Here is a 27896-nt window from a genome sequence, read left to right as displayed (position 1 = left end):
TTTCACAGGATTTTAAACGTTATTTTCTGTGCCCATAATAAATGATAATTATACTGTCACATTTACGTTACCAAAGCTGTAGGATCGCTCTTTTCAGCACATTCATGGAGTGAAGTAAAATGTTTGAAAGTCCAGGGTTTTTGTCGGTGTTATCAATCATCGCATTGGGTTGTGAATCTCAGCACTGAAGTCATCGAGGGGGTTGCACAATTATTAAATTATAAAAACATTTGATAACAGTCTAGGTTTAGAAAAGTGAAGCTGCAGTGTACACCCCCTCATTTTGCTTTTACAGCGCACTGACCCTCATATCATGTCTTTACCGGTAACATTTTGAAACATGTTTTGCTCTGGAAAGGTCATAAATGCTTCTCATCGTAGTTGACATTCATCATAGCTGCATACATTCACACCTTGCAGCAGCCCAGTGCAACCACAGGCCAGAAAGCCAAACCACAGGTGCAGTTTGAGGTCAGATACCTTGCCCAAGAGCACATTTGGCAGTCACTGAGGGGATGATCTATCAAAAGGAAATATCACTTCAACAATTCCAGGAGTTTGCCAGTGTCTGGTTGAAATCTTAAGCCTTAATAGCTTCATGACAGCCATGTGTTTATTAAATTACACACTCTTCTTCAAATTGCCATCTGAGCCCAGGGGTCTGAGAAGTCTGCACATTAAAAGACCAAATCAGCTTGGATTTCTAGACTAAATTAGAGGCCAGGTTTTTTTTTTTCCTCCGAAGCCACAGCACAGCAGATGTGCCTGTGTGGGCACTCCTCTTAAATCTTCTCCAAGCAGCGGATACAAGGATGATTTGTTTAAAAGGAATATTGGTGATTATGTTCAACATTATCTCCTCAAATACGGCTTAGTGTCACAAAAACGCCAACCGCTGGATCTGTCTGAGTCCTGCTGCTTCGACACTCACTCCAGCCTTCCTGTTGTCTCAGCAAACACAATGTAAAGGAAGTGTTGTGTTTTTATTTCAAACTAAAAGTTGCAATTATGTTCACACATAAAATGTTCAGTATATGCAGATTTCTTTAAACTCTTTCAGGATGAACTGACTCCAGGAAACATATAAACCCAATTACTAAAAGCTAAAAGTCCGTGTGTGTGTGTGTGTGTGTGTGTGTGTGTGTGTGTGTGTGTGTGTTTGCAGATTAGCTGCCATGTGCATCAGAATATTTAAAACCTTCACAGGGTACATCATGTACCGTTCCCTTATTGCCTGAGTGCGCACACACACACACACACACACACACACACACACACACAGAGACATCAGACACATACAACCAAAGCCACTCAAACAGTCAAGGATAAACGCACACTGTAACGCACACTCAGTTAGGGATAAACACAAGTATTTCAGCACTGAGGCAAACTGCAGACACACACACACCTGCAACACAAACACACCCAGAAGTGAGAGGGTGGGAGGAATGGGAATAGAGAGAGAGGCTGAGGGGATGAAGCAGTGAACAAAGAGAGAATTTGTAGATTTGGGAGCTGAGAAAGACAAAAGCGAAGGAAAGACAGAAACATGGAGAGAGGAAGAGAGATGAAAGGAGCGAGTGTCTGTGGGGCAGATCAGAGCAGGTCTGTGGAGCAATAAAGCTGGCTAATCCTGGTTATGAGCCAGAACACACAGTTATACGCACACACATAACGAACACACACACGCTCACACCACAGTAGCACAGTGACATTTCTAGTTGGGGTTGCATAACCAGTCTCCCCCTCCACTCTAATCCTACTTGTATAACCAGCCATTCACTGCAGTTACATAAGATCACTCTCTCTCTCTCTCTCTCTCTTTCACACACACTAACACACTGACACACACTCTACCCGTCATGCCCTTGCAGTTTGCCAGCTTGTGTAACTTTCACCACTTGATACCGCTGACGTCCTTTTTTATCAGATATGGATTTTGGTCTTTCCGCTCCAGACGCACACTCAGTGACGTCCGTGACTGAAGTAACATCGCACCAGTTGTGCTGGTGATGGAGCCACGTGTCAGTTTAATGTATCAAGACCAGTACAAATATAACAGGAATTGTTTTCATGGGAAAAGCTGCATCTGATTTTTTTGTTAATCTGCATTTTCTGATTTCAAAAAAATTCTTGAACACTGTAAAGTCTTAGTGACAGATGCACAGGATCCAAAACTCTCAACTTGAAAAGAAAACCAAAGAGTCCGGGAGACTGCCCGTCACCTGAGCTCACATTATGAAGACGACGTTCTGGGTCTTCATCAGGCAAGATTCATCCAGACAAAGAGCACCGAGCATATAAAGGCTTCAGGCCTTCACTCAGGAAAAACAGGCCAACACGTGCAACACGTTGTTCGCTCTCAGTAAAAATCACAGTGAAGTCATCACAGTGTGCAGTGGTCAAGTTTGATTTCCTTAATCTGGTGTTAATAAGTTTACAAGATTGATTCAATTCCTTTTTTTTTCACTGTTCATCCTTAAAACCACGTTACAAAGAAATAGTCTGTATGTCTTTTCTGTTCTACTTCTTCATTATTTCTGTGGGAAACTTGGGGGGAGGGAACCATAAACACTCCTCCTCTTGTCCTAGCTGTTTTGTTTAGTTTTTTGCTAACTTCAGCAGACTCCCACTCCTGGCTTGCAGTGGGCCTGAGCGTTAATGCAAGAAAATAAAATGTATGCAGTTGTCAGTCTGAGATGAAGAAGTGTTGTCTGAACAGTTTGGAAGAGCTGCAGTGTGATTATTGAAAAATGATTCCATCTTGATATTTCACCTCCACCCTCCTCGTCTCCTCTGTGCAGACGTGATCGATCTGAGCTCGGGCGAGGACGACGCCATCGTCCACATCAGCAGCGAGTCCACCAACGAGGAAGAAGAGAGCGAGCCAAGCGGCGCCCACGCCAACGACGCCCTCAACCAACCGGACGCCCAGGGCCGGGTGCTGGTCAACCTGAACCACCCCGCTGAGGAGACGGACGTCTTCCTGTCGCCTCAGCTGGCACGAGCAGTCAAACCTCACCAGGTATGACACTGTCACTCAAATTTACTGAAATTTATCAAAATATCAAAACAAGGAAAATGATTTTTTTTCTAAATCTTCTCTTCTTCTCACCCTTTTCATCTCTCTCACCTTTCCCTCGCTCCTCCTCCTCCTTCATCCTCCTCACTTTATTCCTTCCTCCTTTCTTTTCCACTCTGCTCTCTTTTCTTTCTCGTGGATCACCATCTTCCCTCTCTTCTCTTCCCTCCTTTACCCTTTTTTTTCCCCATCTTCATTCCATCACTTCATTCTCCATCTCTTCTTTAAACGTCTCCTCCTCCTCAGATCGGTGGAATCCGTTTCCTGTACGACAACCTGGTGGAGTCGATGGAGCGCTTTCACAGCAGCAGCGGGTTCGGCTGCATCCTCGCTCACAGCATGGGCCTGGGCAAAACCCTGCAGGTCATCTCCTTCATCGACGTCCTCTTCAGACACACCCAGGCTCACACCGTGCTCGCCATCGTACCTGTAAGAACCTTTAATGTTGGGATAAGAGGAACTCAGAAGGACAGAATGAATGAATGAATAAAAGAAACAAGTGCAGGGACATCTTTTAATCGTGATGGATGTGTGAATAACAGTGAATTTTTATAAAGGAAGTGTTAAAATTAGCTGCAGTTTACGTTCTAATTGAGTATTTTGAAGCCATAAATGGTGATTTTACTCTTTAAAAGTTGAAAATGGGTTTGAATAGTAAAATATTCAGACGATAAACTGGTGAATTGATCATTTCAGCAAAGGCCTAACATCCCTCCACCTCTCTCTCTCTCTCTTCTCTCTGTCAGGTGAACACGCTGCAGAACTGGCTGTCAGAGTTCAACATGTGGGTCCCGCCCCCAGAGGTGTTACCTCCAGATACCGACCCGGCACTGGTGACACCTCGCACCTTCAAGGTCCACATCCTCAACGACGAACACAAGTAAGAGGAACAAGAGCGCTTTCAGCTCTTCCTGTCTAAAGCCTGAATCCTTTCATCCAACCAGCTGCTTTGATTAGAGTTCGTAAATTTTAACACAGTCACCTTGACAAGTGTGTGTGGGTGTGTGTGTAAGGATGCATCCTAAGGGTGTAAGGATGGAAGACATGCTGAAACATGAGTGTGCAAATCCATGTTACATCCTCGTCTGGAAGTGACACAGTGACCTCATTCTGTCCGTCTCTCGTTTCAGTGGAAAAAGAACTTAGTAGTGTGACTGTAGAAAATTTACAAAATTACCCAGCATTTGTTCACTACTCTGAAATGATTGTTACTCATTTTGTAAGTACTAGGCAGTTTAATCATGGAAAAACAGTGCAGTGAAATGACGCTTTTTATTATTATTTTTTCTTCTCTTCCACCTCCCACTTCCTCTTCACATTTAATCAGACTTTTCATACTGTTTCTAGTTCTGCTTTTAGGTGCTGCAAATCACTTTTTAATCCACTGCTGAAAGAACAAACAGATCCAACATTGCCTTTTACATCATGTGCCACTGGGATGGTTTATTGCATTGTTAGTTTTTTGCACTGCTTTTGTTCTACCTCCTGTATTTCTTTAGGGCACAAAGGGGGTTCAAAGAGGGAGAGGGTGTTGTTCTGTCTGAGCGAATGGAGCAAATGATTCCAGAGATTCAAAATAAAGTCAAATGAAACATGAAAAAAAAGCAAAATCTCCTCTGAGACAGGAAATTATTTTCTCAGTTTTGAGAAACACAAGCAAAAATGTATCCTCTCTTATGCTGCCCAGGAACACAGCTACCAGGGCCAAGGTGGTGGAGGACTGGGCACGGGACGGAGGAGTGCTGCTGATGGGCTACGAGATGTACCGCCTCCTGTCGCTGAAGAAGAGCTTCGTGACCGGGAGGAAGAAGAAGAGCAAGAAAACAGCAGGACCCGTCGTCATCGACCTGGACGAAGAGGACAGGCAGCAGGAACTCCTCAAAGGTGTGAGAGGACAGAGAATAGAGAGCAAGGGTGATAGAGGTTAGGATGGGAGGAGACGAGGTCTTAAGAGTGTGAGTATCATAGCGATTGTCGTCTTCCTCCAGGTATCGAGAGGGCCTTAGCCCGACCTGGTCCAGACGTGGTGATCTGTGACGAAGGCCATCGCATCAAGAACTGCCACGCCAGCACGTCCCAGGCTCTGAAGAACATCCGAACTCGACGCCGCGTGGTCCTGACCGGCTACCCGCTCCAGAACAACTTGATTGAGTACTGGTGCATGGTCGATTTTGTCCGACCTGACTTCCTAGGTAAGGAGCAAGATGTGCATTTTTTTCTAGGGGATGTTTTTCCAAAATCAGACACCCGCTGAATCTTTTATTCCTTTCTTTTTTTTTCCCCCAATCAAAAGCCTAACTACAGTTTTTACGTCTTGTGTGTATTTCAGGTACGCGGCAGGAGTTCAGCAACATGTTTGAGCGTCCCATTCTGAACGGGCAGTGTGTGGACAGCACGCCTCAGGACATCCAGCTGATGAGGTACAGGAGCCACGTCCTGCACAGCCTGCTCGAGGGCTTCGTACAGAGGTGAGACAGTTCCCTTTATAAAACCCACAGCCGCTGTCCAGAAAACAAAACTCCACCTCCCATCACAGTTTACACATATTTACTGTCACTTGTCTTTATTCCAGACGAGGCCATGATGTTCTAAGAGACCAGCTGCCCTCGAAGGAGGAGCACGTGATCCTGGTCCGTCTGTCTCCCCTGCAGAGGGCGCTCTACACAGAGTTCATGAACCGCTTCAGAGAGGCAGGAAACACCGGCTGGCTCAGCCTCAACCCGCTCAAGGCTTTCTGTGTCTGCTGCAAGGTGAGGAGGAGGGCAAGTCAAAACGGTCTCCTTTCCTGAACACTTGTCCTTGACCTCAACTGAAAACATCACAAGGTCAAGGAAAGATGTGAAGGAGAACTCATGAGGAATTAGGAGATAATTTTACTTACTCGTCCTTTCCTAAACACAAAAACAAAACAAACAGGATTGAAATGTTGAAATGAGATAATATGAAAGGAATACACAAGTAGAGAAAGTTGAGCCATTAAAATAATAGTTAAATAAAAATAAGGAAGTGAGCAGGGGATCAGAATAAATTATATTCAGACTTTACAGAGTTCCCTGGCGTGGGGGCTCTTGACATTTTTATAGCCTACATTTGTTAAGTAGAGAAAATGGGAGGAGATTTAGTGAAATGACATTTATGTATGTACAGTAGTATTTTGTTATGATGATGATATTGTTGATGTGTTGTTCTTGAAGATGACTCCTCACTGGACAGATTTGAAAGTCTGTATTTATGGATTTGGAGCTCAGTCGATCAGACGAGGATTTTCATAGGTTTTGGATCGTGTCACAAGCATAAAACAGCTGCTCTGTTGTTCCTATGTTTATGTGGCTTTGGTCTCCTGTGGTGCGTCGCTTTAAATGTCGCTGCAAGCAAGGAATTGTGGGATGGCACGTTCTCCATTCCTTTCGTAAAGGAAGGGCCAGTGTTTCCTATGCTAAAGGAGATCAGATAGGAAGCACTGAAGCTCCTTTCCTTATCACTTAGAGAATCCAAACAGCTCTGATCATGGCTGCCGCTCAGATACTTCCTGGTCACTTCATGTGTCATTATCTCTAATAATTATCTGTCATAGATACTTTTACCAATGTTTTTTATTTAAAAATGTCCACAATCAGAATCAGAATCAGAATCAGAATCAGAATCAGTTTTATTGCCAAGTATGCTTTCACATACAAGGAATTTTTCCTGGTGATTGGTGCAATTGATCAAATTGATCAAGGTCACTGTATCTGCAATTAGAGGATAAACCTTTCAGTAACTTCTACAATTGCTCTGCATGAGTTTCCTTCTGTCCTTGTAGTGCCGTTACACAAGTCAACATCTAAGTCAACATGAAGATAAATCCCTTATATTTATTTTACTTGGCAAATCCATCGAAGTCACCTTGAGGAAGTGTTTTCATATCACTGATTTCCTGTTATTCTTCAGATCTGGAACCATCCAGACGTGCTGTACGAGGCCTTGCAAAAGGAAAACATGGCCAGTGACCAGGACTTGGACCTCGATGACATGACCTCCACAGGACCTGCCCGATGTTCAGCCACACCCAATCAAAAGTCCAAGCCCCTGGAGAATCCTAACCCCATTGGTGGGCTGAGTCTCAACCAGCTGCAGGAGAAAGCCAACCAGGTCATCACTTATGAATGGGTACGTTAATACTGTAGTATTTTTGTTTTTGCTTCCTGTAACATAAAGCTGTGTTACAGTGACCCAACATCTAATCAGCTGAACCATGAATTTAAAGGTGACGTTTGATGACGAAGTGACTTCTAACCGTCGCTTGTCTTTGCACATGTTCAGGCGAAGGACATCATGTGTGATTACAAACCCGGCATCCTGGAGAACTCGGCAAAGATGGTGATGCTGTTCCACCTGATAGAGGAGAGCGTCAGGAAGGGAGACAAACTGCTCGTCTTCAGGTAAAAGATCAGACAAAACTGACTGAAAAAAAGAAATTGTGGAACTAATTGGGAAGAGAAAAGGTTTTCCTCTGCTTTATTTTCTGATTTGTGAGCTAATCTCTCTGCGACCCCCTCCTGCAGCCAGAGTTTGTCCACGCTGACTGTGATTGAGGATTTCTTGGCCAAGAGAGCGGTGCCTCCCTCGCCCAACATGTCCAACAGAGACAGACCCAATCAGAACTGGGTCCGCAACCTCAACTACTACAGTAAGTGGTTCTTTATTGAACATGTCTAGAGATCCAGACAGTTCGATCAGTTTTTTTGGTGACACACGTGGTGCAGTTTAGTGGAAGTTGTTTATTAGGTGATTCGAACACTTTTTCTTCCCACTATGCTAAACTGATGTTACATACTAATGAACCTGGCAGTGAGTGTATGTCAGTGGTTCTCTCATTGACTTACAATGAGTGCTGCCACCTGCTGGTCTTTCTTTATAACATCCAGACTTTGGTTTATGGTTCTGCACAGGCTACACAGTGTTTGTGTATTTCAGGGATATAAAGAATTATCTTTGCATTAGTCAGAAATGTCTGTTCTTATCTTATTTTTCGTAAATGTTAATTTTTTATTCCTATGTACATCTTTTTGTTGTATTTGACCCATTGATTCAAATCAACAGCAGTGAAGTTGTACAAATATAGTGAGGCCAATATAGTTAGTCACGACTATTTTAAGATTTCATAACACTGTGCTTGATTTTGTAGCTATAAATAAGTGAGCAGGCAAATAAATGACACAATTAAAACTATAAATTGAGAGAGAAAAGAGATGAAAACTTCAGAATAAGATAAAATGAACAGAATTTTCCACAGCTGCTTGTTTTAAATCTGCACTGGTTGTGTGATGTGTTGAAGGACTGGATGGAAGCACAACAGCCTCGGAGAGAGAGAGACTGATAAACCAATTCAACGATCCATCCAACACCTCGGCGTGGGTCTTCTTGCTGTCAACCAGGTAACACTTTGACTCAACGGCAAAAATATTAACGGTAGAAAATGAATTTCAAAGTTAAAACCAGCTACTTGATCACACACCTCCGTGGTCCTCAGGGCGGGTTGTCTGGGCGTGAACCTGATCGGAGCGAACCGGGTGGTGGTGTTTGACGCCTCCTGGAACCCGTGCCATGACGCCCAGGCCGTGTGCCGGGTCTACCGCTACGGTCAGAGGAAGCCGTGTCACATCTACCGACTCGTGTGTGACTTCACGCTGGAGAAGAAGATCTACGACCGCCAGATTTCCAAACAGGGCATGTCAGGTGAGCTGGGAGGTGGGGGGTACCTGGAGCAGCACTGCTGATTATTACCTCTGTGGACACTCCTATAGTCAAATAACTATCTCTAAACTCATGCAAAAAGTGTGTGCATGACAAGGTTATAGGTACTAAAAATTAAAATATTTTAAATCCTCAAAAGCACGATCTGATTTCTGTCATTTTTTGCATACAAAGAAAACAGCCCATGAGCAGTTCAGTACCTAACGCACAGCAGCTACACTTTGGTTCATTTTCTACATTTTGAATTGACCTTGAGGAAAAAAACAGAGAAAAACAAATGGAAACAATAAAAGAGGGAGGCAGTTAAAATGTATTAAAGCACACCGTGTTCAATCCATGTAAATTTCACTGCCTCCAGCTGACAACAAACATCTGTCAGTAATCAGACTTACTGAAAACCCCAGTCCAGCTCCTCCGTGTGAACAGACCCCCCAAGACTAAATAATCAGCTTTGTGTTAAAACCTGAGCTCTTCTGCTAAGAGGCTCTTGTCTGACGGAGTAAACTGTCTCAAGTGTTTTCTGTAAGCTCTGACTGGTGAGACAGACACATTGAGGCCGCTGATGATTTGAAGAGCAATCAGCCTCTTACAGTTTTTTACAATTTGTTTCCAACCATCCCGGTCCTCTCAACCCCTCCCCTCCACTTCTCTGTCCATCAGACCGCGTGGTGGACGACCTGAACCCTGTGCTGACCTTCACCAGGAGGGAGGTGGAGTCTCTTCTTCACTTCGTGGAGGAGGAGCCGGACCCCTCCCAGGTCCAGCTGCAGCCCCAGGACAGCATGGAGAGCGTCCTCAGAAAGGCGCTGCACCTCTATCCTCAACTAATTACCAAGGTAGATGACCAGAGGAGGATGAGGAGAAACACAGCCTCTATTTGCCCCTGAGGGAAGGTTAAAAGTAGTAGGCGAACAACAAATTTGCTAATGACTGGTGTCATCTTAATCAGGCTGTATCAGACTTCTTCAAATTTCTTCTCAATTACCTATTAAAATCCATAATTGGAATAAATCTGAGGTGAGAACTACACTGAGCCTGAGGTTCTGGAGTTTGAGAGGTGGTGAGTCACCTCATAATAAACCTGCTGGACTCTTGGTGCATGGTGTCCAGACTCAACTCTCATAAGCCTATTTAACACACATATACTCCTCCGAATATTAGCAATATTTGCAAATACAAAATTTAATGTGCGTCCTGGTAAAACAATGCACAATTCACTTTATGACTGTTCTTTGCACAAAATGCACACCAACTTTTTTTACATCTTATATTATATTATACATATTCTTCAATCGTGTCAGTGAGAGACGAGCAAAGTAAGAATTTCATTATATGGTGCAAACACCTGTTTTTACTGTGCATATGACAGTAAATGGTGGAAATGTTGGGCCTTTATTCCACGTCGCCATTCTCTATATGGCACAGTGAAGGCTCCTCTTAGTGGCTGTACAGAGAGATTTCTGTTTGAAATGGGCTTTAGTGCTTTAGTCGGAATCTCCCGCTTGGCTCTTACATGTGTTTTACTTAAGTAAATTCACTGGTGTAAGGAAATAGACATACACATGATCAATTAAAATGAGTCATTTTAAATGAGTTAAAACAAGTTAAGGACGCCATGTGTGAGCAAGAAGATGTAATTGTGCTCATCTCACATCTTTTTTTTTCCCTCCCACTCAGCAACCGTTCCCCCATGAGTCCCTGCTGATTGACCGCAGGGAGCTGAAGCTGAGCAGAGCTGAGAAAACAGCTGCTAAGAAGGGTTATGAAGAGGAGAAGAGGGCCTCAGTGCCGTACACCCGCCCTTCCTACGCTCACTACTACCCCGCCAGTGACCAGAGCCTCACCAACATCCCGGCCTTCAGCCAGAGAAACTGGTCAGTGATTCACAGCAAAAAAGGATGGAAAAATGCTCATCTCGTCGTTATGTCTTTCAAATAGCTCTTAAGTAATGGACACAAGTGACACAGAAGGATAATAAGTTCCGTTTGTGTTTAAAGATTTAGATTATACTTGTGTGTCACAAAAGTTTCAGGAAGTTTAACAACTTAACTTGTGCAAAGTTAAAACAATGACTGACTCAATCCAGGAGAAAGAAATCTTTCATTTTTTTATAAAGGTCTTCACAGATGATTAACAAGAGTGTGTAATATGTAAACCTACTTTAAAAATGAACATTAGCCATAAACTAAACTCTCTGCTCAGGCGGCCTCCCCCTCGCACTGAAGAGAAGCCGGTGGCCAGTGTCCGGCCGGTCCAGTCCACCCCGGTTCCCATGATGCCCCGCCAGGCGTCTGCAGGCTCTACCCCAGTCAACAATTCATCCGGATCCAGCCTTGGAGGGTTCCCAGTTAACTGCCTGCAAAAAGCTGGGGTGTTTGTACAGAAGATCGTCACCACTACTGGTATGTAAACTTTACATGCACTCCAATTAGCTCTGCTTTTTTTTAACCTCCCCCTCATCCTACTTATCCCTCAGCCCACAATCTTCTTCCATCGTGATATTAGTTAAAGAACAGATAATGTTTGTTTTTAATTTTTTTAATTGTCCTCCTTTGTCTCTCAGACATAGTGATTCCAGGCACCAACAGCTCAACAGATGTTCAGGCCAGGATCACAGCTGGAGAGAGCATCCACGTCATCAGGGGCACCAAAGGTAACAAACCACTGCACACTAACACAAAAGGTCTTTATTATGCTCTGGGAGTCTGTTGAGGGGTTGAGGGGCACAATCATCAGTTAATTGTTGAAGCATTTCCAGTCTCCAGCTTCTCAAACATGAGCATTTGCTGCTTTTCTGATGATCTATGTGTTTGGGACTTGTCAACCAGTTTGTGAACTGATTTTTTCCCTCATCTGTTTTAGGGACTTACATCAGGACGTCTGATGGTCGAATCTTTGCCATCAGAGCAGCTAATAAGGCCAAGACTGCAGAGGAGAGTACTACAGCGCCACCCAAAGGTATGATGAGTCACTCACCACAGCTAAGAGTAGAGCTCTGGTTAGACTCACAGAGATGTCAAAATCTTGCTCTTTATCACATTTTCATAACAACTTGTGATAAAAATTAAGTGAAGAACATTTTATTGACACTGTATTATTGAGTAAAACCAGCCAATGTAAAGATTTCATTATTTTCCTAAGTATATTATGTAATTGTTTGTTTCTTCTTCTCAGACTCGCAGGCTCCACCAGTGGAGGTTTCGACCAATGGCAGTAACGCTTGTCTGTCACCTGACAAGAAGCAGCAGGTACCCTCCAAGAGTGTGCCCCGCCCTCTCTCACCTGACAGCCCAGAGATCATCAACGAGCTGCAGCGCTACACAGCTGCCACAGGAGCCGGGGCCACCACAGGCTCCGGAGCTCACCTGCAGAGGGCGGCAGGGAGCGGCGTGGACAATCTGCCGTCCACCAAACTCCTGCTGACCAATGGCAGCAGCAGGAGCAGTTTTCCCAGTGGAAACATGAGCCACCTTGATGCCTCTGTGACTATCCAGCCCAGCACTGAGCCCACTGCCGCCCAAGACCTGAGAACAGCCTCCAAGCGCAAAGCCTCCAGCCCGCCTTTGGGCGAGCGGCCCAGCAAGCAGCCCTCAGCTGGCAAACACTCCTCAGCCCCTCTGGCCTCACAAGGCTTCCCCTTCACCGGGGGATATGGCCTCCCTCCGCTGGGCCTCAACCCCACCATGATGAGCGGGTCACTTGGGCACCCGCTATTTGCGGGGGCAGGTTCGCCTTACTTCCAGCCCCCCCACGCTCAGCTGGGTGATCCGAGTTACATGTATGCAGATCTGTTTGGTTTGGGCGGAGCCAGCGCAGTCCCCACCTCCTCCTCCTCCACCTCATCAACGACAACCACCGCCATCTCATCTTCCTCACCATCCTCATCTTCCGCATCAGTCAAAGCTGCCAGTTTGGCTCCAGGGGCCCTGCCGCCATTCATGCTGAGCCCCAGCATGGCGGGGATGCTCCCCCCAGGCTTCCCCCTCTCTTACAGTCAGTCTCTGGCTAGCCTCTACACAGGGTCGATGCTCCCGGGCGGGCTGCCAGGGCCGGCTGCCACTCCTGGCCCAGCTGGAGCCAGCTTCCTCTCCCAGTACCCTCCCACTGCTGCCTGCAGTTCCTCCTCGTCCTCCCCTTCCTCCTTCTCCCCCTCAGCACGGTCTGAGAGCCACCGGGGTCCAGTTCTGATGAATGGCGGGAATGTGAGCAGCGCCAGCAGCTCGGATGACGACGATGATGTAATTGAGGTGAGGAGACAGTGACAGATGAACGACGTGGCCGCTTGAGAAAGCTTGATTCAATTTAATAACCATCAGAATAAGATGAGGTCCTGTCTGCCAGGATGCAGGCTTCACAGGGCCTGTGGTCGAGGCCGCGAGGGAAATGGACAAAGACATTTAAAGTGATGACAACTGAGCCCCTGCTAAAAATGTTTGGTCTGTTCTGGCTTGGAAAACCAGTCCGAGTGGAGTCTGGACACAGTCTGGACACAGTGTGATGCTGAATATCAGAAGATGAAACTTGAGGAAGAAAAAAGCACCAGAGGGACGAAGAAAATGAAAATCAGAGGACTTTGGGCTTCCAAGTTTTTTTTGTTGAATACTGGCATTGAGATACTAATCACTGGACTTAGTACTGCTGATTGTGGGCCTGCAGTGATCACAAACGGCCACTAGTTGTACTGTTGACTTTAGAGATTCTAGTTCTGCAGCTTTGCTAAATGTCAAGACTCCTTTGCTTTATTCAGCTAATCAAACAATGACTTTAGGATGGAATCGCTTAAAAAAAAAAAAAAAAAAAAAAAAAAAGGTTTGATAATTAAGTTAGCTGGTAGAAACGTTTGTTAAATATCAGTAACTGAAATGGTATTGTTTGTCACTTGTCAAATATTGCTACTGAATATTTCTTATAATGGTAAAGGTTAAAAGATCAAACAGAAGCATTTCGATTGAAGTTAATAATTCACTGCCAGGACAGGGGTATTGTACGTTTCTGTTCTTGAACGATAAAGAAAGAAAGGGGATCATCTTGAATCATCACAGGAGCATTTGAGGCTTATTGAGGTTAAGGTTAAAGTCAATTACTGAAACCTTAAAACTCTAATGAAAGAATGTATGCTTAATCAAATGCCTTTATACCAGGCCTTTTTGAAAAGACTCCTATTTAGGCATCAGACGTGGGAAGATCTGATTTTTCTTTGTGTGTGTGTGTGTGTGTGTGTGTGTATTTTCTATTTATGTAATCTTTTACTTTTTAAAGAAAAACGATTGCCTAAAAAACAGCCAGGTGAAAATGAGAAAAAAAACTGTGTTCTAGTGAGGTGTCCTCCTCGTAGCGGAGAAACCAACAGAAAATGCCTTTTTGCCTCCATCTTTCTGAATGTTAACTGTGAGAGAGGAGAGGTAAAGAGAGACAGACGGTCACTGCGGCTCTCTGAATCTCACCCACAGTCTTACTGTAGCCTAGAGAAAAACGATGCAAAACACTCACTCAAGCCTATATATGTATTCGTACAAACCCCCAGAGGAATTGAGCTCGCAACCCCCCCCGAGTTTTGGTTTCGCTTGTGTCGTTCCTTTGTTCGTGTCTGTGCGTTGTTGTTCTTAAGGGTTACAAAAGGAATCGTTTGAAGAAAATAAGTAAATAGAAACTTGTGTTACTCGGTTTGGTAACTCGTTCTGACACAGATTCCACCTCTGCTCTTGTGTTTTTTCTCTCTCTCTCTCTGTCTCATCATATTTTGTGAACAGAGGTCATTGTGAAACCAAACTGATTTTTTTTTTTTTTTTTTGTGAGAGATGGTGTAGCTTTGCCAAAAAACAAGAAATGCACAAGCACATCAACAACCTCCACTGAAGAGGATTGTGTCTTAAGAGACCAAATAATGTCAACAGTTTAGAGCAGAAATGAAAATGCGCTCTCTCTCTGCAGCATCCTCACAGCCACAGATGAGACGTACATCTCCATCTCTCTGTACGACCCTGCGGGTAACGCTGCACACTGCACTGCACTGTAAAAGAGACACAAATCTGTATACGTCTGTAGACCGGGTGAACGCTGGGAAAGCTTCATCGTGTGACCAAGTTCCCCTCAGAGAAACCACAAACCATCGTTCTGCTGTTCCAATCGATCCCCTCTGATCACACAAACCGATCAGATCCGTTCGGCACTGTCCTCATGTAGAAAATCCTTTCCTCCAAAAAACGGCTGCAGCAGGAGCTTTAAAACCCACTGGCTCTTTGGTCGAAAACAAAACTCTTAACGTCGTCGAGCAAAGACGAAGCATTTCCTGTTCTTTCACTTCCATGTATTTGTTCTTCATACTGAAATTGTTGGTTTACTCATGTTTCATTTTTTGTTCTCCTCTTTTTACAATGTTTGAATTTACCAAATTAATTTATTTATGACGGTGCATATTTATTCATTTTTATTTTTGTACAATGTTTTTTGATTTCCTTTTTGTTGCTTTTCTTTATCTTGTTTGTAAAATTTTTATGGTCATATTACTATTGTTGTTACTACAGGTGGAAAACGCTTTGGTCTTTTGTGTTTAGTGTTTTTTTTTTTTTTTTATTATTAAAGTAGTGACGATCTGCCAGTCTGACCCAGTACATGTGAACTTGTGCAGAACTTGCATGTTCAAACCAATTGGTGCAGCACTGTGCACATTAATATCCAGGACAGCAACTTTAAGAAGGATTGAGTAAATATCATATCCTGTTTACGACAACTATGAACAACTGTTGATTATGAGAAGAAAAAAAAGGACATCAGGGATGTGTTGATATTCACCGTGAGGAGCTCAGAATCCGTCATCAGAACATCTGCATGTTTTACAAGCCACATTTGGGATATCTAAGTCTAAGTATTTAATTTGAATAATATGAGCCATTTGTGTGCATGTAAGTGAAGATCATTCACAGGTAATGAGTCAGAAACCAAGGCAGTCCGACCACTCATTAGCAGAGAAGAAAGAATTATATCAAGTGCTTTTCTTTCCTTTTTTTTTTTTCTTTTGTCGTTCATTACCATATCATCCGAAATGTTCATCTGTGTCATGACTGTGGTGGCAAACAAGCGAGTTTCCTCAGTGTTGAACTGTTTGATTGTCAGCTCTGACTGACTGCTCTTTTCTTTCACAGCTTTCTACTTGAATTTACATATTTATTTATACAAATCGATCCGGTCGGACGAGCCAAGCCGACTCTCTGAATTCCATTTTAGCCGAGGAGAAGATTAAAGCTGCTGTCTTTGAGGATTGGCTCTAGTTGAAGCCTGTTGTGTAGTTTATTGATGGATAATGTGTATGATCTTGGATTACTTATAGATCCTTTTTTTTTTTTTGCTTTTTTTGGAAGTTTGTAAATAAAAAGAAACATGTTCTAAATAACACTTTTCCTAATTTCTTTATATTAATAATAGTAGCCGATGTTCCTTTGTCTGTCCCTCATATACACAAACACGCACAGGCAACTGATGTAAAGATAAGAACAAATGTGTTCTGCTTCTAGAGAATGAACGACTTTTACATGACAAGAATATAACTTGCTCTCAACCACAAACCTAGGAAATATAACCAATCTCAAATTTGTGCACTGTACTCGACAGCATATTGTATTTGTCAGGTACAGGTGTAATCTCAAAATTCACCCATAGTCTGTGCAGCACAGTAACTGTACTGGATGTCTGATGTACCTAAAACCTCTCGGTCCATTTTTGCCTTCAGTTTTTCTCTGTCTTTCAGATAAATTATTGAATACTTATAACAAAGAACTGAATCTGGTTCAACTCTGGACAGAAATTAAACTTGAGAACTTTATTCTGTTCATTTCTTTATAAGAACATTTTTTTGGTTTTACATAAAAACCTAATATTACATGGTTTTAATAATATTTTACACGTTTGTCTGTTGGAAAAGAGATGACCATTGACACTAAAGGAATCACACACATGTAATACCTGCTCCTTTAAAGCAGGGTAGGGGAAAAAAGAACAGAAACATGGATCTAAGCCATATGCCTGAAAAAATTACAAAATGATCACCAACTTTTTAGGAAGAGCTTTCTCTTTTTTAAAACATATACACTATTTAAAGCAGAAATTTCAAGTTGAGCTGAATTTAGTAACTATTTTATTTATTCGTTGATGTCCGTATGATCAATGTCACTGCTTTGGGCAGTATCATGATCATCCAGTTCATGTAATGTGGTGGGAAGATCGATGGGATATTGCATCGGGGGTAAAATCTGGGTTTGTTTTCTACTGGCTGCCTTCCATGTCCTACTTTAATGAATGGTTGTTGACATGGTGCAGGAGACCTCTGCTGATAAGCGTTTATTTACAGAATTTGTACCTGTCAAATTAAAAGCCTTTAAATCCAAATAGGGCAAACACCAACAGATTTGTCTCCTGACCAATCCCAAAATTCACCAGCCTTTATTTTACTTGAGTTTCTGTCCTGTTGGTGGTGTCGTATATAGCAACAGAGGATATAATGGGTGCACTGACCTCCATTTCCAGCGAGAGGCGTAAAATGTTTGATTGATAACAAGGATTATATTGTTTCATTTGATTCATGTCGTGAACACACAGCCTTGGCTTTGCAAAGACAAATGAATGAACTAATCCAGTTCACAAGCTAAGTACATGGATAATAACTCACAGAACCTGTTTTTGTTTTGAATGTACTCCTGCAAATTTCATTAGATCTCATTTAGGCCATAATTACTGTCATTTACCAGCCACAATGATTCACATCCACTATTACCACAGAACTAGGATTTCAGAACTACAACACGCTTTCAAATTAAAATTATAAACCAGAATACTTTAAGTTATTAGACACACAGGAATAAATCAGTGTTTGACTGGTGAACAGAACAGCAGAGCTGGTTATGTAAACTCATTTTGAGAGCAGGTTGTTTGTACATGGTATGTACAAAGGTGCTGTATATGCACTTCACATCAAAAGTTTTAGAACATCTCAATTTTTCCAGATGTTATTTAAATTGACATTATTCCATGTGTCACATAGAGAAGAACATAAAGTGGGATTGCTGTGAAAGAAATCCCACCTAATAAGTAATTCTTTTTACCTGACAGGTTGCCTTTCCAGCAATCCCATGTAATAATGATAACAGCAAAGCAAAACTATGGGAAATATGTGACCTAATATCCCCTAGAAATAAAAGTATTTCCACTGCAGTGTAGAGCAGGGTCATTAACTATCAACTGATCAATATGCAATATTGAAGAATTAGATCCTTTACCAGCCCATTCCTTCAGATTCTATATACAGTGTACTGTGGTGGAGAAACACTTCATTCAGTCCTGCATTCATGGTTTTGTACACAGGTACACAAGAGTTATTAGTAAACCCTACTCGATGTGTGAAAATAAGTACTCATGCAGAATAAAATAGAGTCAAATATTTCTCTCTGAGCTGTGGTGGAGCTGAAAGTACAGTACTTGTGTGAATGTACTTATCTGCACAGGGCTCCACTATAAAGCCCGAGTCTGAACAGACTCATTTCTGACCTGGCTTGAGCTACATTTTGTCGCCTGCGTGGAGGACGAAGCAGCTACACCATGAGTTACACGCGTCCTTTGCTGAGAACTCGATTTCCCAGCGTCCTCTGGTGCCGGAAAGTTACGTGACTTGACGTTTCCCCTGCTGGTTGATGACGGTGGCAGACGGCGCAGGTCAGGAGCTGAGTGCTGTTACTGGGAGGAGGAGTGCCCGCTAAGATAATATCATTCTCTCCGGTGACCTGCTCCGAAAATACAGAAGAACAATAAAACCATCGAATGAAGCTGAGGTAGTTTGGAAAATCTCTGGGCTGTTCTCCAACTGACGCTGGTCCTGAAACGTCTCTAACACTGTTTTGGAGGCCTGTTGCTAACTACGGGAAATCCTCGGGCTAGCCCGGTAGACACCGGGCCGAGGGAGGACCGGGACCGGAGCTCCGTGGGGCGGTGTGGCCGATCAGGTTTTGCTGCCGCTAGCTGCTCTGTCTCACCGTCACACGAAGACGTAACACCTCCTGCTGCTCAGTGGCGGAAATAAATCAGTGTAACTCAAGACGATTTCAGTTTGACAGCTAGCTAACGTTAGCTCTCCTGTGTTTACAAGCTAACCCAGCGGAGGTCCTCTGGAGGAGGAGGCACTTAGGTGTATTCGGTTCAGTTAGGGTTTGCATATTTGGCCCCCGGCACCTGCCTGCTAGCTGGTGGCGATTTGTAAAGTTGTCCAGGCCGACTGAAGGTCGCCGAGCTCGGCTGCGAGATCAGGAGGTCTCTTAGCTAAGGTTATCACATCTCCAGGCTTATCTGCTGCAGCGCAAAGTTTGTTACCTTGTGAGGATTAGCCTACATGCTTTGTCTCCACTCCACTGTCCTGAACTCTTTGAATGTCACAGAAAGTTAGACCTATGGTCACGGTTTAAAGTTGCCTATTGATTTTTGATACAAAGACCAACAGACTTGACCAGAAGGAACAGAGCTTTACTGCGTTGACTACCAGAGCTATCCTTACCCAGCTGAAAGACGGTGTCCCGGATGAAGGCTCACAGAGAAGTGTGGATTTTGATGCTGACAGGACTCACAGGTGTCACCTGTTCTGCTTGGCATTGTTAAGCTCACACCAGCATCCAACATCTGCTGCACCACAAGCAACCGATCTGCAGTTGCGCTCTCTTGAGCTGATTTGCTCAAGAAGGATCCTCTTCAGAACAGACTACAATGAATCGTTACCTGCCGGTGGCACGACAGCACTTCCTGGCTGCTCTCGCCAGCACCAGTGTGGTGGTAAAAACAATAAGTGCTGTGGTGGTCCTCCTCTATCTGTTGTCATGGGCCGTCAACACTCCATACACACTGGGGGTGACGCCGGGCTACCTCTTTCCACCCAACTTCTGGGTGTGGACACTGGCGACCCACGGGATGGTGGAGCAGCATGTCTGGGGCGTGGCGGCCAATGTGGGGACAGTTATGGCGTGTGGGCGCCTGCTGGAGCCTCTATGGGGTGCTCTGGAGCTCCTGATCTTTTTTGCAGTGGTTAATGTGTCTGCAGGCCTCCTGGCAGGCCTCTCCTACCTCCTCACCTATGTGGCCACCTTTGACCTGGACTTCCTGTTTGCTGTACGGGTCCACGGAGCAGCTGGGTTTCTTGGAGGTGTCCTGGTAGCACTGAAGCAGACGATGGGGGATACTACAGTGCTCAGAGTGCCACAGGTGAGGCTAACAAGTAACAGAAGTCATTTCTGTTTCTTAATTGATTCCGTTTGGCAAGAGTCATGCTCCTCTTTCAAGTCTGTAAATAATACCAGACCACTATACGAGTGAGGGGTGGGACACCACAGTGAAATGTACCCTAACAAGAATGTAAACTGCACTGGAAACCTAAAAAACTTGCCTTGAGATGTGTACATAAAAAAGCCTGTCTCAGAATAAGGCCAGCTCACATCCAGGATGTCCCCGGTCCTTTTGGGAAAATAAAATGAAATGCACTTGGCTTTGTTAGTTTAAACAAACATAGATTTTCACAATGGATAGACGTAGACTGAGGGCAGGAATTCCCAGTGTAAAGACAAAGTGCTAGTTTGCCTTGAGGTGCACACCACTTGTTGCTCTGCTTAAACCAAGAAAGTATTTGTATATGTAAAGAAAAAGGATGGATGCTGCACTAGGTCAAAAACAGTATCACTGGCGACATTGAAATAAAAAATCAGGTGCTTTTTGAGAATAGAGCAAGTGAAAATAATAAAACAAAGACTGTTCAGCTTAATATTTGAAGAAAATTCAAAATCCTTTATTCAGTCGTGGATGATTCAGAAAACAATCAATGTGTTTTGACTAGAAGAGTCTTAATCAGTGAGGTAAAAGCAGCAACATTCACATTCAAGCCTGTAAACAACATATGTTGTGTTGCAGTTTGCAAAGCATTAACATTGAAATGCCTGTTGGCTGAAAATGTCCACAAACGTGTTGTCCCTGTTGATGTTGTTGCAATTATTGCAACAGTTCCAATATTGCAAAATTCTCTGACCCTTCGAGCCTTGGTGGTAACACTCAGCAACCATTATCTCCTCTAAGCAAGTGACTGAGCATCTGGCAATGAAGCTAATTGATGCAAACAAAGCAGGACAGGCTATAAAAAGACATCAAAGTGCTTCCAGTATAAAACTTCCACCATCTCAAATGTCATTAAGGGGAACTTTGGAAGTCAAGGCAGTTGGCGACAATCACCAAAGGTGTGTTTTGAGGAAAGGAGGAGCAGCATTGGATGAGTGAGGAGTGGATTCTACTAAATATCAGCAAATTCTGGATCAAATGTCCTGCAGTCAGTTAGAAAGTGAAACTGAAAAGAGGCTTCTACAGCAGGACAGTGATCCAAAGCAGACCTCAAAATGCACAATGAACTACTTCAAGAAACACAAGCTCAAGCTTTTGGTGCGGCCCTCACAGTCCCCTCCTGACCTGGACATCATTTAAAATCTGTGGGTAGATCATAAACATGCTGTGTGGGCAAGACGACCTAAAAATATTGCAGATATTTGAAGTGATGTGCAGGAAGAGTGGATGAAATTTCCCTAAATTAAGAAAAGAAAGACTTATAGCTGCTGCAAAAAGTGTTTACAAGCTGTGATTCCAACAAAGGGGGGTCACTGTGTTCTGACTGATCATGTTATTTTATTGAAGTCATATAAGCCAGGGGTGTACAGGGCTGTGTTTGAGCTGCTGAATGTTTGCTCTTGGCCTGCATCCTCTGGTTCAGACGTGTGATTCTCTTCTAAATATTGACAACAGTGTGATCTGTTCATTTGTATTCTAAGATTAGATCTGATGCCTTTCTGCAGAGCAGTGTACACTGTCAGATAAGGGTTTATTGTTTTTGCTTAAGCACACATTAGATGCAGTGTCCTAATGTGTCTCTTTAACTACCAGGCTACTCTCACCCAGTAGACTGCCTATTATTTAGGCTCAGTCCTTAATGCAGCAGCCTGGAATCTGACCCAGGCTCTCTGATGCTCTGTCGTCATCCCCTCTCTCTCATCCCTAACTTTCCTGTGTCACTCTCACTGTCTCTGTCATAATGAAGCCAAAAATATCCCCCCCAAAAAACTTAAAAAACCTAATACTTAAAAATACTAAAACTTGAATCAATCTCGCTCATCTCAGCTGAGCAGATCAGGAAATGTTCATCGAATGAATGTTGATGGTGACTCCTGCCTGCCACCCTGGCATGTCACCAGCTATTGTTTGGTGTTCCCATTCCTGAATCTAGCTGACTTGAGTGAATTGTGGGAACTGGCAGCTGCAAACTAGTAGCTGCCTCTTTGGCTGATCATTCTTCTTCACAAGCTAAAATTCTGTCTCCCTCTCCCATCGCAGGTGAGACTCAAAGCAGCACCAGCTTTGGTCCTCCTCCTCCTGGCCTTACTGCGCCTGTCTGGGCTGCTCGACAGCTCTGCCCCGCTGGCTGCGTACAGCTACGGCGCCCTGTCCGGCTGGGTCTACCTGCGCTTCTATCAGAGGCACAGCCGGGGCCGCGGGGACATGTCAGACCACTTTGCCTTTGCGAGTTTCTTCCCTGAGGCGCTGCAGCCAGCCGTGGGGCTGCTGGCAGGACTGGTCCACTCTGCTCTGGTGAAGATGAAAGTGTGCAGGAAGATGGTAAAGAGATACGACGTGGGGGCGCCGTCCTCCATCACCATCAGCCTGCCAGGGACAGACCCACAGGACGCCGAGAGGAGGAGGTGAGTCAGAGCGAAGGAGGAGGAGTTAAACATTTACACCTGCATGCACACATGCTTACACTGATACTGAGGTCTGATATAAGTGTGCCTTGTCACTAAATGTCTTATCATGTGACACAGGTTCCTCTTGGACCTGTTGCACAGAAGCATCTGGTAGACTTCTATTTTGTCTTTACATTTATATTTCATTAAACGGTTCAGTATAATTTGTAAATTCATTGCTTACCTACCATCTGAACCTTTAGATATGTGGAGTTGGTCCCTCAGCCTTTAAAATGTGCAAGGAAAAAATCCAGAAGAATATTTTACTGTTGTGGTTCCATTGAAAGAATAAGTCTAAATACTGCATGTGATGTGCTTTTTCACCCAAACATGAATATCCCAGAGGAAATGCTGCATATTTGAGACTTCAGCAAATCACGAGTCGTCAATTAAAATATTAAATGTAAATGTTGTAACTAATCTGGAGCTTCAGCAAAATACTGTCCAATAATATCAAACCACTGTCATTAAAAGCCCAAATTGGCTAGTTCAGAACATATGAAAGTATCAGAGCTGTGAATCAGCAGGCTGAAATAAAATGCACACACACACACCCTTACAGTCAATAAGCAGCAGAGAAACACAAAAACAGGGCTGTGTTATTTTTTTAGTTTTTATTTACTCAGGGAAAGTTTGCTGAGCCTCTGTGCTCTCTCAGCCATCCTCCTCAAACAGTTCACACGTCTTCGCTCTACAACACACACACACACACACACACACACACACACACACACACACACACTCTCTCTCTTTGTCACACTCACTAACTCCTACTTTCAAGCTGTCAGGGATAATTTTTCCTCCTGTTCCAGTGTCTGATGGTCACACCTCACAGCTGTCACACAGATTCAGTTACAGATAGATGCTGCTGCTCACACACACACACACACACACACACACACAGACATGTGATCTTGTCATTGTCAAACGGTCAGTGTGTGAAAAAAATGTTTTATACTTTATAATTAGAAACATATTAAGAACATTGAAACATGGTCATTTGTTTTCCAGGGTAGGTCTCTTGAATACTCACACAGCTGCACATGTTCAGCTGCTCAGTTCCACAGAAACAGCAACAACAGTAAACTAGTATGATCATATTTCGGTCTGCATCACGACTCATCTTCTGTTAAGAGTTTCCTTCTTCCAGTCTGACACACATCAAGCACGGCTACAGGCCACAGTTGAAAGCTTGATTGATGATTAGCTGCTGATTGAGAGGCCTGCAGTTTGCTGAAAGGGAATTAACCTCATGCTGATGAATTTAAAAATAATGGGTCCTTCTCCAGGATAAGTGGGAGATTTAATCAACAAATCATCTGTTTCACTCCAATAATTAAAAACAGGATTTTTTTTTTTTTTTTTTTTTTTACTACCAACTAACTAACTGTGAACGTTCATTGTGAATTCACACATTTACCAGTCAGTTTTAATGATGTAGGACTAAGACACTTAACAAAGCAGCCCTGGGTCAGCTCTACCTGGCTGGATACACCTCATTATTATTATTATTATTATTATCCAAGTATGACTCCCATTCCTTCAGCAGCAGGTCTGGTAATCCAGCTGCATAATGATATGTCCCACCCAGAGGTGTAGTGCTGTTTGTGCATCATTAAGTTGCGGCTTGTTCCTAAGCTCATGTAACCACTGTTCTTACAGTGACATTTACTTGTGTCAAGCACATGAAGCCACATTGGAAACATCCATTCAAAGGAGAAGCTGCGGTGCAGGCAGAGGTCAAGCTAAGCTAACAGGCTAGGCTATGAAAACGTGGCTAAGCTAGCCTTCGTTTGCAGCAGCACAATGGCTGTGTAACAGCAGTGTAACAGGCTGACTTTCTCATGTTTCTGCTTCACAACACTTCACAAATAAAGAAATGTCAGGCTACCACCAGCTAGCAGCAGCTTTTAAGGCGGAATGTTTTCTTGCATGTTACTCAATGCATGATTGACATTTGGAAATCAATCAGTACACCTTAAATGTCAACATGACATCTTTGACCTTTTCATTTGTTTGTATCAGTTCTCTTCATGACATACACTTTAGTGATGATGGGATCTTCAAGCTTTTACATATGTATATAAATTTCAGCTACCTTATGTGAACTGTGGTTATTTTATTTCATCACTTGGAGAAAAAAACTGGTGAAGTGTTGTTCCATTGTTCTCCAGCAGTAGTCCACCTAAGATCCCACCATCTGATTCTCTGTTCACTGCATAAGGACGGCATTTATTCCACAAAACTTTATTGCAGCACATGACAAATGATTGAATTCGAGGTTTGGTATTTAAAGGAACTTGATTATGTCATTTAAAATAAAGAGGCGTCACCTTCAGTCGCTGACAGGGCTGTGCTCCCCAACTTGTTTCATCAAGAAATCCACAGACCATTTTAAAGCTCACCTAAGTTACGAAAGCATCAGGAGATCAGACAATCACAGACCAGCACTGTCACTGTCGGCAAGCCACAGCTGTACTTTTTAAAAAAAATGTATTTATTTTTTTTTTTTATTGTAAGTTCAGACTGAACATTTGAACATTGACATCTAAGTCAGGGAAATCGCAGATATGTTTCAACTGATACTACATTTCTTCTAGTTAAATCTACTGTGGCTGTTAGCTACGCATCCTTGGCCAAGGCACTGAACCCCCAGAGCTACTCAGTCAAAAAGCACCCCCACCGCCACCCCTCCCCCCAGCCTGTTTCACAGCTCTGTTATTCCCTCTTCCTTCCAGACAACTGGCCCTCAAAGCTCTGAACGAGCGTCTAAAGCGCGTGGAGGACCAGTCCGCCTGGCCCAGCATGGACGACGAGGAAGACGATGACGAGGACGAAGTCAGAACTGACACACAGCCACTCCTCCCAGGTGGGCGTGACCCCTCCTCCTCCACGTTGAGACCAGCAGGGGGGCTTGTCGGCGCCTCCCTCACCTCCTCATCCTCAATGTCACAGAGCGGCGGAGTGCCGTCCCCAAGCGGAGCGCAGCACCCGGAGTCCAGCATCATCAGCTTCGAGGATGCACCTTCTAGATCGTAACAGACAGAACGCACGTGTACAGATGCGCACGCTCCGTTCGGTGTCACTGGCGAGTACTAGCATTCAGCGTCTCTGGCTAGTATACTAATATATTCAGTGACAGTGATTAGGCATACACTCAGTACCACACACACCAACACACACATCTTTGACCAGTTCATACACACAACCGTGCGCTCACAAACACTCTGTCAATGTCATTGTGAAGCCCAGAGGGTGGTAACTGTACAGTGCTTTCAGTTCAGACATTTTGGTTGTGAATGCGCAGTGTAGTTGGGCAAATTGGACACTTAACTCTTCTTTTTCTTTCTGCATACAGAGAAATCCTGTCTTCTGTGGAGCTAATCCCAACTCGCAGAGCTCTGTCCACTGCTTCATATGTCTCTCTTTCTCTTGGTTTCTAAATAAATAACAAAATGGGTGTACAATATTCTTTTTGTAAATCATTTTCAGAGCAGCCATACTTGTTCTCTGATTGCCTGCCACTAGAAAGCCGTCGATGACAGAGACTCGCGCTGAATTCTTGATTCTTGATGAAAAGGCCCGCTCTAGGTGCACCGGTTTGATAAGTGCTAAAAAAAAAAAATGGCTGCAAGTGACGTAGGCTTTTGGTGTGAGTAACAGAGGAAGTACGAGAAGCATCGACTGCTGGACCAGACAAAAGAAGCTGCTGCAGGTCTGACCTGCTGATGAACTATGATACAAAACTTTAAGATTTGAAGAAGTGCCAGGTGAAAGAATTTTTCCTGTCCAGGATCAGTTGCTGCCTGGAACAGCAGGCAGAGAAATGGACTGTGTACCCTTTTTATTTTTTATTCCCCAGATTGTCGCTCAGTGGAGAACAGTTCGGTATTTTTATTTTTTCTTCTTGGTCTGATCATCACTAAACAAAATCAAAAAAACAACCAAACTTTGTTTCCCTGCACTAACAAGACATGCTAAGAGAATTACACTCACACAGAGATCTGTGGTTCTTCTTGTTTCACCATTTATAAGTTTATTATATTCTTAGGTTGATTTCAGTTCTGATCCTGGGGCACCATCCTGCACCCTTTTACACCCCCGCTGTCAGGCATCTGAAATGATACAAGAATCAGCAATAGCTATTCAGTTTTGTATATGAGTGCATGACACAGAGAGGTGGTCAGTGTCTGTCATGTTTGTATTAGTCACTTGGCTCCATTACAAACACAGAGGAGTGATTAAGTGCAGGAGAAGGGCAGAGCCAGAGAACAGCCTTGCTGCGTATACACAGACTGTTCAGGGACTCTTAGGATTCGAATCACGATGATTTATGAGTTGCAGATTTAGAGGTTGTGTCTGTGATGTGTCAGACACTGACTCAGGAGAAATGATTTCATAGACAGAGGGTGCCTGCATTGATCAGTCGTCAGTTTGACACGTTTCCCAGTCGCATCCTTTGCATGTGTAACATCTGTCATTTCTAAAATCACAGCTCAAAGCTGAGGGCCATGCTGAATAACACTAGGCAGGTTGATGAGCAGCTGAATTGTTTAATTGTGTCATAAATTCTGTGCACAGCAAAAGGTCAGTGATTCATTCATCGCGTAGACCATCATCACTGCAGATGTCGCATTCTGCTATAGTAACAATTAAATCAGTGAATTCTGAATTTTCCACCTGTCCCTGTTGGTTAAAGTAATTTGCAGCCAATAAATTATTTCAAATGTTGTGATCACAGCGATTATTTTTAAACTTGTGAGCCTGTGATCACAAGCTTAGAAATGTCTTATTTTAATTTAAATGAGAACTTCCAAGTATTTAAGAAAGTGAAGCTTCCACCTCTGCTGTACATATTTCATGGTTTTGAAGGTAAAGGTAACACCATCACCATCCCTCACTGTTTAAATGTCGATGAAATCTTTGATGGTTTCCTATTTAAAAAAAAAAAAAAAACAAAAAAAAAACAAGCTCAGTAAATCAGGCTGTAGATTGTTCCTGGTCTGACAGCTGTTTCGTCTTTGCGGGCAGCCAATGCCTTTAACATTTCTGAGACAACCTAAGAAAAAAATGCCACAAAAATAATTGTGGTTACATTGAAAAGGTTATGTGAGATGGAGTCCTGATCACCATGAGGTTCTGTGGAAACCAAGAGGCTCGGTGTCTGGAGTTAAACTTTACTCACATGTAATAGTACAAAAGAAAAACCAAAACATACATAGGGACCCTGAAATGATGTCCATGTGTCTATCATGTCACTGGTTCAGTAAAACGTGCTC

General features: G+C 43.5%; 2 protein-coding genes across 7 annotated transcripts in view; both read left to right on the top strand.

Annotated features, from left to right (window-relative positions):
* The window catches only part of LOC139620090 (helicase ARIP4-like), an 80977-nt gene extending 64769 nt beyond the window's left edge, over positions 1-16208 (top strand). For all 5 annotated transcript variants that reach the window (XM_071475271.1, XM_071475272.1, XM_071475274.1 and 2 more), the window contains 18 exons: positions 2805-3025; positions 3329-3511; positions 3829-3962; positions 4770-4966; positions 5071-5274; positions 5412-5550; positions 5655-5832; positions 7013-7231; positions 7385-7503; positions 7627-7751; positions 8400-8499; positions 8595-8800; positions 9479-9654; positions 10496-10692; positions 11021-11220; positions 11382-11471; positions 11681-11776; positions 11993-16208. In XM_071475271.1, coding sequence (XP_071331372.1) covers positions 2805-3025; positions 3329-3511; positions 3829-3962; positions 4770-4966; positions 5071-5274; positions 5412-5550; positions 5655-5832; positions 7013-7231; positions 7385-7503; positions 7627-7751; positions 8400-8499; positions 8595-8800; positions 9479-9654; positions 10496-10692; positions 11021-11220; positions 11382-11471; positions 11681-11776; positions 11993-13080 — 3872 coding nt within the window. In that variant the 3' untranslated portion in view covers positions 13081-16208. The remainder of the gene's footprint in view (positions 1-2804; positions 3026-3328; positions 3512-3828; positions 3963-4769; positions 4967-5070; positions 5275-5411; positions 5551-5654; positions 5833-7012; positions 7232-7384; positions 7504-7626; positions 7752-8399; positions 8500-8594; positions 8801-9478; positions 9655-10495; positions 10693-11020; positions 11221-11381; positions 11472-11680; positions 11777-11992) is intronic.
* Positions 16209-18501: 2293 nt separating this feature from the next.
* Positions 18502-26086, top strand: tmem115 (transmembrane protein 115). Of its 2 annotated transcripts, XM_071475268.1 has the most exons (4): positions 19408-20050; positions 22211-22575; positions 25356-25705; positions 25976-26086. In XM_071475268.1, the coding sequence occupies exons 1-3, from the start codon at positions 19559-19561 to the stop codon at positions 25654-25656; spliced, it is 1158 nt and encodes a 385-aa protein (XP_071331369.1). In that variant the 5' UTR covers positions 19408-19558; the 3' UTR covers positions 25657-25705; positions 25976-26086. The 2 variants fall into 2 exon arrangements, with proteins under 2 accessions (XP_071331368.1, XP_071331369.1); XM_071475267.1 differs by having other exon boundaries at positions 18502-20050; positions 25356-26086.
* Positions 26087-27896: the final 1810 nt, after the last annotated feature.

This window comes from Trachinotus anak, unplaced genomic scaffold (genome assembly GCF_046630095.1).
Source record: "Trachinotus anak isolate AG129_WGS33_773 ecotype Australia unplaced genomic scaffold, CSIRO_AGI_Tana_v1 ptg000004l, whole genome shotgun sequence".
NCBI classification, from domain to species: Eukaryota; Metazoa; Chordata; class Actinopteri; order Carangiformes; family Carangidae; genus Trachinotus; species Trachinotus anak.
Note: the sequence above shows the minus strand (reverse complement) of the source record. Positions and strands in the feature narration are given on the sequence as shown.